The 14,774-nt window shown below is 44.3% G+C and overlaps 1 protein-coding gene across 1 annotated transcript in view; it reads right to left on the bottom strand.

Annotated features, from left to right (window-relative positions):
- Window positions 1–8,467, bottom strand: part of LOC311147682 (protein phosphatase 1 regulatory subunit 12B-like) — a 34,391-nt gene extending 25,924 nt beyond the window's left edge. Inside the window, exon 1 of the mRNA XM_084184437.1 lies at window positions 7,823–8,467. Coding sequence (XP_084040563.1) covers window positions 7,823–7,924 — 102 coding nt within the window. The 5' untranslated portion in view covers window positions 7,925–8,467. The remainder of the gene's footprint in view (window positions 1–7,822) is intronic.
- Between the last annotated feature and the right edge of the window lie 6,307 nt (window positions 8,468–14,774).

Here is a 14,774-nt window from a genome sequence, read left to right as displayed (position 1 = left end):
AAATGTCCTCTGGTCTGATGAAACAAAAATAGAACTGTTTGGCCATAATGACCATCGTTATGTTTGGAGGAAAAGGGGGGTTGCTTGCAAGCCGAAGAACCCAACCGTGAAGCACCGGGGTGGCAGCATCATGCTGTGGGGGTGCTTTGCTGCAGGAGGGACTGGTGCACTTCACAAAATAGATTGCATCATGAGGAAGGAAAATTATGTGGATATATTGAAGCAACATCTCAAGACATCAGTCAGGAAGTTAAAGCTCGGTCGCAAACGGGTCTTCCAAATGGACAATGACCCCAAGCTTACTTCCAAAGTTGTGGCAAAATGGCTTAAGGACAGCAAAGTCAAGGTATTGGAGTGGCCATCACAAAGCCCTGACCTCAATCCTATAGAAAATGTGTGGGCAGAACTGAAAAAGCATGTGCGAGCAAGGAGGCCCACAAACCTGACTCAGTTACACCAGCTCTGTCAGGAGGAATGGGCCAAAATTTACCCAACTTATTGTGGGAAGCTTGTGGAAGGCTACCCGAAACGTTTGACCCAAGTTAAACAATTTAAAGGCAATGCTACCAAATACTAATTGAGTGTATGTAAACTTCTGACCCACTGGGAATGTGATGAAAGAAACAAAAGCTGAAATAAATCATTCTCTCTACTATTATTCTGACATTTCACATTCTTAAAATAAAGTGGTGATCCTAACTGACCTAAGACAGGGAATTTTTACTAGGATTAAATGTCAGGAATTGTGAAAACTGAGTTTAAATGTATTTGGCTAAGGTTTATGTAAACTTCCGACTTCAACTGTATATTTCCTTTTATTACTTTCCAAACCCACCACCCCTTCCCTAATTGGAGTACACTAGTGAACAACAATGCTTAGGCCTCTACTTCCAGCTTGTACATACTATATACATTTTATGGACAAAGTCAATTTTACAATAATTATATTTTGTTTGTTTTTACTCCTGAACTTCCTCTACCCTCAACCTCTCCGATCATTTTCATGATGCCCACCCGGTTTGCTTCTATATGCGTAGTGATGGTTGCCAGGTGTGCGTAAAGATGGGTTGCAAGGACCGGTGGTTAGTAGACCGGTGACGTCGAGCGCCGGAGCAGGAGCGGACATGACAGGACTATTCTAGTTTTGCGGGGTATACGGCTGCAGAATGACCACGACCGGGCCAGCAAGTCTCTATAAAGATTCTTGATAATCACTTAAAACACAGCAAGACACAAAATGCAGTAGTCCTGGAGCTGGCTTGGAGATAGCTGGGGTACCCGAACATGTACCATAGTTTGGAAACCACAGATATAGGTCATGCAGAAACATCCATTGTGACATTTCTAAATCTCCTTCCATTTTAGCTCCATTAGCCTTACAGTGAGCCAGGCCAGGCTCGGACGTCAGACAAGTGGGATCTATTTCACAGAGCAGGATTTAATGAATTACAGAGAGGAATTTCCTAAATGTTTTGTTTCACTCTTGCCAAGTACATTTATTTCTAATTAATTTACAATGTGTATGCATCGTGAAACATTGTAAACTTACAGAAACCTACTCTGTCTTCTGACTAACCAGGAGGCAATCCTTAAAGGGCAGCAGATAAAGATATGATGGGCACCTGCTGGCACTGCGCCTGGTCAAAGTTATATCTCTCTATTTATATAAAAAGCACCAGAATCTGCATTTGAGGCTCCATAAGGCCTAGCAAATGACTGGGGAGACATTCCATGAGGGTAGAAATAACAGCACAGCCTTGGATTAATGGAACTGGCTGTGCTGAACGGGTGCGTGCCTGAACTGCACTATGGGCTCTGTGTAAACACACAGCCGATTGGTTTACGACTCGTCACGACCAACCAACACAGCAAGCTGGGAGTCTGCTGCTGTACAGTACATGCGCTGGGGGTTGACTGGGATCCTTAGTACACTCCCCAGTTAACAGCACTCCCTTCTATGCAGCCAGTAAAACCATCACCATCACTCCCTCCAACACACTATCTATGCTTTTTAATCAGCTCCCGACTGTGTCACAGCTCTGATGCAAAGCCTATCACAGTGTCGTGACGTGACTTACTTTAATGTGGTGACTGTTATTTATCGAATCAACTAACTATGTTTAATTGTCACTCAATTAAATTAATCTTGTAACAATTAACTCATTAGGAATTTGGGTCACCACGGAAGAAGTTGTTTAACGAGTTACCATCTCCCGAATTAAACTCTTAGAAGATATATGTTATATATCGATAACAGTCACTTATTAAATAATTACCTCTTATTAGTCTCATTCTGAACATCGCATATTCCTTGAACCTGCAAGAACCCTAACCTTATTGATGAATCAGCAATACACAATTTGTCTTAATTACTTATTTACTAACTAACTAAATAATAACACACACACACACACACAGGTTATTGATTACTAACGTAATACAATGAAAACAGGTCCCTAGTGGACTGGACTAAGAATAGCATGAATGCTTGGGTAGAAGGAGGGTTGGCTGATTCAGAGAGAGGGAGGAAAGGAAGAGACAAAGGAATTCACCTATTGGACATTTGTAAACTACGCTCACGGAAATACAAATGCTTTGGACCCGCTAATTCGGATTAGAAATGCAACATGTATTTACGTGTAGCTGTCCTCGATAGTTGAGTTGATGATGTAGGACTCTGGTTTGCCCACCAGAGATCCCAATGTCATTGGTAGAGTTTCTGGTCGTAGTGGTGATTAGAATGGATACTTCAGCGTACCCTGTAGTTCGTAGAGTTGATCTGTTAGGATAGATACTTCAGATGTACCAACAGTTGTCTGAGAGGGATTGTCCTTCCCAACTCGTGTCTTTAGTGAAAGTTCTCTAGACGACATACATGCCAGCTAAGTTCTAGTGCATTGTCTTCTTCTTCACCTCATGTAGAGGTTGAAAGTTTCTGAGTTTCACCAGTTTGCCATATTCAGCTCGCGCTGCATGTCGGCTGGTCTGTAGAGTGTCAACCATTATTCCGGATGACTATGTGATCACGCTCTCCGTAGCCGATGTGAGTAAGACTTTTAAGCAGGTCAACATTCACAAGGCCGCAGGGCCAGACGGATTACCAGGACGTGTACTCCGAGCATGTACTGACCAACTGGCAAGTGTCTTCACCGACATTTTCAACATGTCCCTGACTGAGTCTGTAATACCAACATGTTTCAAGCAGACCACCATAGTCCCCGTGCCCAAGGACACTAAGATAACCTGCCTAAATGACTACCGACCCGTAGCACTCACGTCTGTAGCCATGAAGTGCTTTGAAAGGCTGGTCATGGCTCACATCAACACCATTATCCCAGAAACCCTAGACCCACTCCAATTTGCATACCGCCCCAACAGATCCACAGATGATGCAATCTCTATTGCACTCCACACTGCCCTTTCCCACCTGGACAAGAGGAACACCTACGTCAGAATGCTATTCATTGACTACAGCTCAGCGTTCAACACCATAGTGCCCTCAAAGCTCATCACTAAGCTAAGGATCCTGGGACTAAACACCTCCCTCTGCAACTGGATCCTGGACTTCCTGACGGGCCACCCCAGGTGGTAAGGGTAGGTAACAACACATCTGCCACGCTGATCCTCAACACGGGGGCCCCTCAGGGGTGCGTGCTCAGTCCCCTCCTGTACTCCCTGTTCACCCATGACTGCATGGACAGGCACGAATCCAACACCATCATTAAGTTTGCCGACGACACAACAGTGGTAGGCCTGATCACCGACAACGATGAGACAGCCTATAGGGAGGAGGTCAGAGACCTGGCCGTGTGGTGCCAGGATAACAACCTCTCCCTCAACGTGACCAAGACAAAGGAGATGATTGTGGACTACAGGAAAAAAAAGAGGACTGAGCACGCCCCCATTCTCATCGACGGGGCTGTAGTGGAACAGGTTGAGAGCTTCAAGTTCCTTGGTGTCCACATCACCAACTAACTATCATGGTCCAAACACACCAAGACAGTCGTGAAGAGGGCACGACAAAGCCTATTCCCCCTCAGGAGACTGAAAAGATTTGGCACGGGTCCTCAGATCCTCAAAAAGTTCTACAGCTGCACCATCGAGAGCATCCTAGGCCAGTATGAAAATGTATGCACTCACTAACTGTAAGTCACTCTGGATAAGAGTGTCTGCTAAATGACTAAAATGTAAAATGTAAATCCTGACTGGTTGCATCACCGCCTGGTATGGCAACTGCTCGGCCTCCGACCGCAAGGCACTACAGAGGGTAGTGCGTACAGCCCAGTACATCATTGGGCCAAGCTTCCTGCCATCCAGGACCTCTATACCAGGTGGTGTCAGAGGAAGGCCCTCAAAATTGTCAAAGACTCCAGCCACCCTAGTCATAGACTGTTCTCTCTGCTACCGCACGGCAAGCGGTACCGGAGCGCCAAGTCTAGGTCCAAAAGGCTTCTCAACAGCTTCTACCCCCAAGCCATAAGACTCCTGAACAGCTAATCATGGCTACCCGGACTATTTGCACCCCCACCCCATCTTTTTACGCTGCTGCTACTCTGTTAATTATTTATGCATAGTCACTTTAACTCTACCCACATGTACATATTACCTCAACTACCTCAACTAGCCGGTGCCCCCGCACATTGACTCTGCACCGGTACCCCCCTGTATATAGCCTCCCTACTGTTATTTTATTTGACGTCTGCTCTTTTTTTCTCAACACTTTTTTGTTGTTGTTGTTTTATTTTACTTTTTTATTAAGAAATAAATGCATTGTTGGTTAAGGGCTGTAAGTAAGCATTTCACGGTAATGTCTACACCTGTTGTTTTCGGCGCATGTGGCAAATAAAATGTGATTTGATTTGATTTGATTTTAAGCCGTGTAGCTTCAGCTTCACGCTTCCTGGTCTGGTAGAAATTCAACCATTTGCAACATCCGGCTTATACCGTAATCTGCTTGGTCTGAGGTGAATTTCATCAGGAGGGGTTTTATACTTGAGTAGAAAAGGGGGCGTTTCATCATGTTTTTGCTCATCTGGGCGTGGCCACTGACTGAGAACAAATCAATATGGAAAACAATCATCTCATCTAGAATGCTAAAATCACAATGTTATCTTCACAAAAGTATTATTATACTTAATCATTCGTTTTATACAACAATTAGATGCAAACCTCATAACTGGGAAGTGTACACCCCCAGAGATCCAGTTATGTTGTTCCACTGTCTTTAATGACATCACAACATAGTAACAAATTTGACATGATTGTTCTTTAAGTTTCCCACATTCTTTGTGGTAGAAATATTGTTTAATTATCCACTTTTGGTTGTTGGAGTTTTGGCTGGAAGAATCTCTGTGTTAACAAAGGGGTCCTTTCTCCCAATACTTCATGGCACGGAAGAGAAAGTCTGCCCGGTATTTACGACCGGTCATAAAACTGGCCCCCAGGAGAGGGGGTGTTCAAACCTTTGCCGAGCCGGCATCTTTGATCCTCAGCTCATGAGGGCAAGTCATGACAACAGTGAGGCTGTGCTTGATCTTATTGCTCTGCAAAGTTTTTCATTTCTTGAAGGACCCCTTTAATGGACAGCCCTCCTCTCTCTTCTCTCTCACCCCCTCATCCCATAGGCTGCCTGCCTGGACTACTGCCTATTCACCCCACTGGAAAACCTGAGTTAGTTTCACCCCACCGGAATGACCATAGGCTACTGCACTGTACACACAACCATAAAAGCTAATGTTGCTTCCCCAGATATTCACTGCAGATCTCTCCCTTTTTTCACTCCCCCTTCCACGTCTTTATTCATTCTCTCCAGCCGTTTCTGGATATAATTTAGGAGTTACTGATAAGAGTAAACAACTAAAGTACCTCTCCATTTTGGGTTATTATTATTATTTTCACTTGGAAGAGTTTTCCTCGTCCAAGTACTGAGAGGCGGCAGGACTTCTGGCCAAATCTCTTGTCTTGTCCGAAGTGTGACATGAAGAATTGCCTCTGAGGAGGCAGATGTGTTTGCTTGTTTACAGTCAAGGCCTGTTGCTTATTGTCTGCAGCTGTGCTTCAACACAACACAACATCTCCTTTCGCAGAAAGAAATGCACCAGGTTTTCATCATAAAAAATGAGGAGAGTTCTAATATCACACCAACAGCAACGTGCCCTTCTGGAGTTTTTTATCTCTCGCTTACATTTTTCTACCTGGAAAAGTTTGCCTATATGGGCTTGTTAGTGTGCTGACATGACGGACATTTCATGCATGAGCTCACTGTGGATATATATGGGAATAATAGAAAAGTACAGTTAATGAAAAGAAAATGATGGACAAAACCGTGACTGTATTCTTTGGATTTCTACTGAAAGCATTGGATGACCGTGATACTGTCAGTACTGCAGTAGTGGGGGGTCATGATACGGTACTGTCAGTACTGTGGTAGTGGGGGGTCATGATACGGTACTGTCAGTACTACGGTAGTGGGGGGTCATGATACGGTACTGTCAGTACTGTGGTAGTGGGGAGTCATGATACGGTACTGTCAGTACTGCGGTAGTGGGGGGTCATGATACGGTACTGTCAGTACTACGGTAGTGGGGGGTCATGACACGGTACTGTCAGTACTGCGGTAGTGGGGGGTCATGATACGGTACTGTCAGTACTGTGGTAGTGGGAGGGTCATGATACGGTACTGTCAGTACTGCGGTAGTGGGGGGTCATGATACGGTACTGTCAGTACTGCGGTAGTGGGGGGTCATGATACGGTACTGTCAGTACTGCGGTAGTGGGGGGTCATGATACGGTACTGTCAGTACTGCGGTAGTGGGGGGTCATGATACGGTACTGTCAGTACTGCGGTAGTGGGGGGTCATGATACGGTACTGTCAGTACTGCGGTAGTGGGGGGTCATGATACGGTACTGTCAGTACTGCGGTAGTGGGGGGTCATGATACGGTACTGTCAGTACTGCGGTAGTGGGGGGTCATGATATGGTACTGTCAGTACTGCGTTAGTGGGGGGTCATGATCATTAAGCACCTGTTTCTGTGCCTCTCTAAACAGATGGAATCCCATTACTTCCATCTGAAAACCCATATCTTCTTGTTTGTTAAAATTATTTAAATGAGCATATTGTGCTACTAAAGGAAAGGCAAGACCATGAAATAAATAAAACATCAATAAATGGCAATCATATCAATTAATAAGACATGAGAATAAGACATTCTGAAAAACAACAACAGGAAATCGCAGATGGAATGTTTCAATCCAAAAGCATTTTCCAGAATGAGCGGCCATGCGCACAGCACTTCACAGCAGATACTCCCTCCTTCCCTTTCTCTCTTTCAAGGGTTGTGAAACGCTCAAGTGGTTGGAACAGTGACACGTCCAATCATGTGTTAAGGAGCCTCCAGAGCACACATCTAAATACATATAATCTACAGAGAAGCCTTTTTTCTCTCTATGAGTAACAGATCAAATGAGTATGGATGATATATCAGGTACTAACACCCATGTACTGTAAGGTGTTTTGTTTAGGTTGAATGAAAAGTGATATTGGATTAGCACACTACAGAGGTGACAATTCCAGTAGGAGCTGGGAGTAAACCGGCCACAACATGATCAGCATGTAAGAGCCTTTGATAGCTACAAGTCGATTTAGATGTCACACACCCCACACACAGTTGATTACGGACTATCAGTGATACTCTGAGACAGATGCAAATTCTTAGGAATTCATACGAACAGAAAGCGCTTGTTTCTAAAGTTCAAATAAGTTTAAAGGGGAAACAGTGACTACTCTGAGGATCCGACAGAGAAAAAGGTTGGGGTCTTACTCTGAAGTTCTTGGCGGTAGGAGAGGGTGAAGAGGGTGGTGAGTCGGACAGAGCCTTCCTAGTCCTGGACAGCTCCTTGGTGCGGGGGTACATGGATGACATTTCCACACTCTACCCAGGACAGAGAGGCAGGTCTGGTCAAGCCTCTACAGTAACATCCACAAACAGAGGCTTCTATCCAGAACAGCTGCACAGATCCACAGATCTCCTCTTAGGCTACGACTGCGCAGACACCTATGGCTGTTGTTGCTGCTGCACTCACCCTGACTGGGGATCCTGACCAACAGGTGTGTGTGTGAGGAGCCCGCTCCACAGTCCAGAAGGCTGGAGAGAGAGACTGCTGCTAACTTTAGAATGATTGCTGCTGATATGACCTACCTTCCCATCTTCCTCCACAAAGTAAAGACAGCAAAGTGATCATTTGACAAGAATGAAAACAACCAAAATAGCTATTTCTCCTCTTAGCTAGTACAACTCCTACAAAGACATGCACCTCTGTTTTGCTTAAAAAGTAGACTAATCAACTTAGTTGTGGATTGTTAGACCACAGCTTCAGCACTCCGAGACCCTATCGCACATCAAAGTCGACATAACGCACTAAGTCCTCGCATCCAAAGATAAACCCAACCACAGTGAAAAGTTTGTTCCAGATGATCTCTCTTCCCATGTTTCTCTAAATATCCACTCTCTCTCCATCGCCCTCCCCTTCTTTCTCTCCTCCCCAACTCTCCTCTCTCCTGTCCCAACTCACTCTCTCACCCGCCTCCCCTCTCTCTCTCCCTTCTCCCTGCTCACTCTAGCTCTGGCAGTACTCTCTGGCAGGCTGCCAGAGGCTCTGCTGTGTACAGGCTCTGGGCTAAAGCTGTCCATTGATGTGGATGAGGATAAGGAGAGGGGGGAGTAGACAGACAGAAGTAGGGGGGCTGATACTGAGTCCCAGAGGTTCAGCTTTACCACTCGGGGGGAGTCAAGATCAACAGTGACCCGTCAAGTAACCCTGTCCTCCCATGATGCTCTGGGGAGAAGTAATGCTAGTATGAGTGTTGACATTTGGATGTAGAGCCACTGTGTCCGAGCCCTCTCTCCTTTTCAAAATCTGTTTCATTGTACTTGCTTTGCTGCACTGTAAAGTGAGCTAAGCTCACAGGCTAATTTTAAGGCAACACTTCACTGCATAGTGGTTTTGATTTCTTCCTGCATTGTCGGTTACCTCACACACACAGAGGCCTATCAACAATGACTCAATCTATGGCAACTGCACTGGGTTCTAGAACACTGAAATATTAAGTCGCTGCTGCGTTTCTCTCTCTATCGTACACAATCCCCCATCCCCCCATCCCTTCCTCTCAGATTCTGCACACACAGGCCAGAGGCTCACTGCTACCTTCCTTTTAAAGAGAGGTTTGCAGCGCTGTGGCTCTTCCTGAACTCTTTTATCCTCCTCGCTCATCTACTGAAAAAGACAGAGAGAGAATGAGACAGAATGAGACAGAGAGAGAGAGAGAGAGAGAGAGAGAGAGAGAGAGAGAGAGAGAGAGAGAGAGAGAGAGAGAGAGAGAGAGAGAGAGAGAGAGAGAGAGAGAGAGAGAGAAGAGAGAGAGAAAGAGAGAGAGAAAGAAAGAAAGAAAGAAAGAAAGAAAGAAAGAAAGAAAGAGCATGAGAGAGAATGAATGCTGGCCTGGCGGTCTTGTGTTGAGCCCTAGCCTGGCACGCTCCCATCCCAAGCTCTGAGTCATAATGAGGACAGAGGTCTGTCTCTCCTGTTTCCCTCCTTTTTAACGAGTGGACCCAGTGACCGTTGCACAGGGTAAATACAGCCATTCAACTGCAGCAAAGCAATGAGACACAATAAGAGAAAAATAAATCTGCAAACTGAAGATCTGAGCACATTTTCAAAGTTAGATTATAATTTTTTTATGTCCGAAATTTGACGAATGTCCTATGCACATTGATTTTGCACATTAGATCTCTCTGTGAATTAAAATATTGGTGTGCAGGCAGAATATTAATTTTTCCTGGAGTTTTGACTTGTGTCATGTCATATCAATGATACATTATATGTGCTTTATGGCCCATAGGTTATGATAAGCACCACAGAAGTTTCACATATAACAAATCCTGATATATGAGATTCCAATCTGACCGTATGGATTGTTCCAATACATATTCAACCAGCTTTGCAGACCATCTGTGCGAGTCTGCTGGACAGTCTGAGTTTCTACTAGCTCATCAGGAAGTCCAATGGCTTCCCTGTGGCAGTGAACTGCACTGGTCCTGGCTGTGGAGATAGGCCTGCTGAGACCTATATAAAGAGTTGATTTCAGCTGAAGTTCCACACACTGGATCTGGGGTTTAGGTTGAGTAGACTGGCTCTCTCCTTTTATGACATTCAATATGGAACATTCTCATACATCACTTGGCTAGGGTCCCCTCCTCTCCTCTCTCTCCCATTCCAACTCAGAATAACTCTGGTCCTTAAACACTTACTTTTAAGTAAAGTCGTGGTTACTGTCATCCGTGTTTTGTCATATGTTACTCTGGCAGGTGTAAAATAACGAGTTTTCAAGAAGTGGATAGTGGCTGCTCCACTAGTGTAAGTGTTCCTGACAGAGACAGGTCCCTGGTGTGTGGTCATTCTGCAAGTCACAGAGAGGCCAAAACCCAAACAGTCACGGAGAAACAAAAACACATATAAATGCACAGAGACACACATAATAAAACTACAGATACCTTCAGACAGACAGACTCTCTCTCCATCTGTTTTCTTGCCTTCACTGGTCTGGTGATCTTTAGCATCTTTACGGGGGATGAGCTGTGCCTTGGCCTAAGTCACAGCTGAGAGATGATGAGTTCTGAGAGAGGTCACAGATACTCTGGGGTTCTAATCCTACCCTCAACCCTCCTAAACCAACCTGTTAACTGCTGAATCTCTGTAGCACACATAGCTAAGCTCCATGCCGTGATGGGCTATCCAGAACTATCTCTCCTTACATTGAGAGTGGGTCTATCAAACACTCCTGTGTTTAGCTCTCAGAGCTGTCATGAATTCTGAATAAGTGAATAATCAGGTCTATGACGATAGAGGGAACAGAAGGCTCTCTCTGATAACTTAATCTAAACATCAGGAGCAGGAGAAAGTAGTAATTATGCCTGGCAGCAAAGTCTCTCCCTCTATTTTTCTCTCTCTTTCTCTCCCTCGTTCTTTCTCTCAGCCTCCCCGTTAATAATCCCCTTTCAGAGCAGTGAAAGCCGTGCACCTGTCTCTGGGCTCTGTTCTTGAAAATCAGAGAGAGAGTGGAGAGAGTCTGCTCAGATCATTATAGAGGCAGGCAGAGGTCATCGTTGGTAATGAGGCCTGCGGTCACCTTTCCATCCTTTCCAGATGAAACCATGCTCGCTGGTTGGGGGGGGGGGGGGGGGGGGGGGGGGGTCGTCATTATCACAGTCAGATTTAGGCCCTTGGTTAACGCTGTGGAACACTCATGTTACTAACCGTCCATGTCTGGGATTCGACCTAGTGATAGCTCAAAAAGCTATCACTACCCCTTTCACACTATAGTATACAGTATACCATCCCCATGTTAATCTACATTATTCTCTGGGACTCCCCTCCACTGCCATGGCATCCACCAAATTGCCTCAGCTCACTCCCATTCTCCTTTCCCCTGTCAGTATCTATTTCTGGGCATCTCCATTTCACTGTAAGCCCATTAAAGTTGGAAACCCTAATGGTGAAACTGCCACGACCGTTTGCGATATTACAACAACAAAGAAGTTACTGCAAACAACGAACACTGTTATTTTCCCTCTGACATAATTGCACGCACGATAGAAGAGCACAATATGTACTGCAATTATGTTTACCAGGCTCCTCAGTTCAGCAATAACAACAATAACAACGGTGGTGGGGCGGCCAGTGGCGCTGTTTCCCCCTACTGAGGATTCTATCTTTAAGGGAAATCAGTAACTCTGTGAGCTTTTTGCTGAAACACATTGTTTTGAAAGGGATTTCCAGCCTCATAGGGTCATTCTGCCCTGGGAGGAATGTACACAGTGGGCTGCATGGAGACATTCTGTGCAGATGCCTAACCTACAGGTGGAAGGAACACACCATCATAGACAGAGAGAGACGGAGCTAGACAGAGAGTGTGTGTGATAGAGAGAGAGAGTATTGAATTGAGAGAGTACAGTATAATTATGGCTGTAGAATTCAACGCTATGAAGCAGAAGAGGCGCTCCCAGTTTTGCCCAATATGGTATGGAATGTCAAGATACCTGGAGCATGTATGATGAGGTAGGAGAGGGAGAGAGAAGGGAATGGGAGGAGAGGGGGTTTGTGGGTACTGCAGCCTGCCCTGGAATTCTCCCACTGTGATAGCAAAACAGCCCTATCACAAACACTCCCAAATCAAACTACACTAACATTGCAGTACATCTATAAACATTGCATCACAGATCCTCTGGCAATAAAACACACTTTCATGGCCTCTGTGTGCAAGGCTATTGTTAATATGTGAATCAAAAGTTTTATCAAAGAAATGCACCTTTGAACACACACACACACACACACACTAAATTGCAATACAATATGATATTTCAAGAATCATAGGAATCCCCCACTATGACAATAGAATCAGTGAGGTGTGTAATAGAATATAATAATAAAATGGCCCATTGCGAACGCATCTAATGTTGCTCAACAAATGCCCCATCATCTGGGAGGAAAATGGTACTGTCCTGAAATCATACTTTTTTCGGGCACCACCTACTGGTAGCTGAAAATGTCACAGACATTTCTCGAAGGAGTTTGCTCACTATTTGGATTTCGTTTTTATTCACCTTTAATTCTGAAAAATGTCAAATCTATAGGATCATATCTTTGACATTGTTAGTAAATGTGCTGCTTTTAGTAGGCGCCATACACCACATACCTCAAAAGTCTGGTAGGCTTCATCTGACTCTTGGTCACAGACAGGGACGGCTTGTTCAATAGGGCGATATGGGCGACGCACTGCCAAACGGGAAAAGGAAGGGATTTTTTTTCTAATCAATTATATAAAAAAAAAAAAAAAAAATTTTTTTTTATTTTTATAAATTTATAAAAAATTATATCACGGCAACAGCAGTTATCAGTGTTCACGTCTGATCTGCCAGCCACTAAATGTCAAATCAGGCTAAAGTCGTGCTTCAAATGGCCCCGCCCGTTTTTTGGGCGATTTCAGTCAGGTTGAAAATCGCCCAGAAGTCTGTCATAGACTCCCATGTAAAATCTATTTTTGTCACATTTCAAAGCTTTCAATACATTCTCTATGGGTGTCTGTGGGCTTGCACTTACGTGCTTTCGTCATACATAACGTAACCACGAATGAACGTAACTAAGAAAAGACCAGGTAGCAGCCTCAATCAATTCACTACTACTATCAAAATGGCTAGGCTTCAGTCCAACTCGATTGTGTCTTTGAAAGAAGTTCCTTTTTGTCGGCGAACAAATTAAGATAAATTGGCAACGAAACAATTAGGACCTCCCAGACCAAATTTAATAATTCAACAGGTGTCTACTAAAGGGGGGAAGTCCTACACCCGAGGATTTTCCCAAAATTGGTATGAACGGAAAACCTGGCTAGCAGGCTGCGATGTAGCTAATGCAGTTTTTTGCTACCCCTGCTTACTCTTCCACCCTGAAGGCGGCACAGCAGACAGCACCGCTTGGACAGCGACTGGTGTAACCGACATGCACCATCTTTCAGAAAAGATTAAGAAAAATTAGCTGTCAAAGACCCACATATAGCTGTTTGAGATTGTCTGCTTTTGGGAGAGTGAATATTGCCACTCAACTGGATGAGGGATACAGGCTAGCTGTCCGCCGCCACAACGATGAGGTTAGCAACAGCAGAGTCGTGAACACTGTCTACGAGAATCGAGACGACCTCATATAATGTTTTGAAGCCATCCGGACGGGTTCATTGGGTTCATTTGACCAGCACACCTTGAGAGAGGCAGCTGGCTACGTGAGGATACTACATGATGAAGATGTAATTTTTTTCCTGCGGCTTTTTCACAAAATCATGCCCCACGTCGACATTCTGTACCAGAAGCTACAGAAGAAGGACATCGATGCTGTCTCTATCAAACGTGCCCTCGACAGCTTCACAAGCAAGTGCAGGCCATAAGGTAAGATTAAACAGATATCAAAAAATGTGGTAAAAGCTCTTGTTGATCCTGCAATCTGAACAAATACCAAGATGCTGTATTTTCAGCTGATATTTCATTTGTTTATGGAAATGCATATTGTTTATGCAGTGTTGAGGAATGTGAAAGAACACCCTTGATTATTTTTACTGTGATAACTTATTTTGCTTTTGTAAGCCAACACTTTTGAGATCAGTCAATAAATGCTTCTGGTATTGACTTATATGCTGCCCCTGTCTTCATGTTGTTGCTGGACATATCTTTTTAAAAATGTGTGTAGGTCACCTAAATCATCAGAAAAATTGCCCTCCCTGAGAATTTGTTCAGGAGCCGCCACTGGTCACAGAATTGAACTTGTTTCTCTCTTGTATTGAGGACATGTTTGGAGGGATCCTCAATGGGGTTCTGGTTTTCATCTTTCCATTCAACAACTACAGTATTCACATGATAAGAAACAATTACTAAACAGTTACTGCACCTTACCATGACAAGTTCTTTATCCTATAGAGATCTTGCAGTAAAAAATAATAATCTAAAAACAACAACTGATGCACTGACTGCGGACAGTCTTACATAAATTGGGTGGCAGGTATAACCTGTTCTTCCTATGGTACAGTACGTCACATGACAAGGATATACTGGTAGAGTAAAATTTCTGTAACAAAGCAACTTTCTTAACATGATTAAGCAGAACAATTGAAACACATCTGTATTGAATGGTTGGGTTTCTGACCTCTGGAGGATGTGCGGTTGGCCAGGTTAG

Source organism: Coregonus lavaretus (assembly GCF_964263955.1).
Source record: "Coregonus lavaretus genome assembly, chromosome: 20".
Classification (NCBI taxonomy): Eukaryota; Metazoa; Chordata; class Actinopteri; order Salmoniformes; family Salmonidae; genus Coregonus; species Coregonus lavaretus.
Note: the sequence above shows the minus strand (reverse complement) of the source record. Positions and strands in the feature narration are given on the sequence as shown.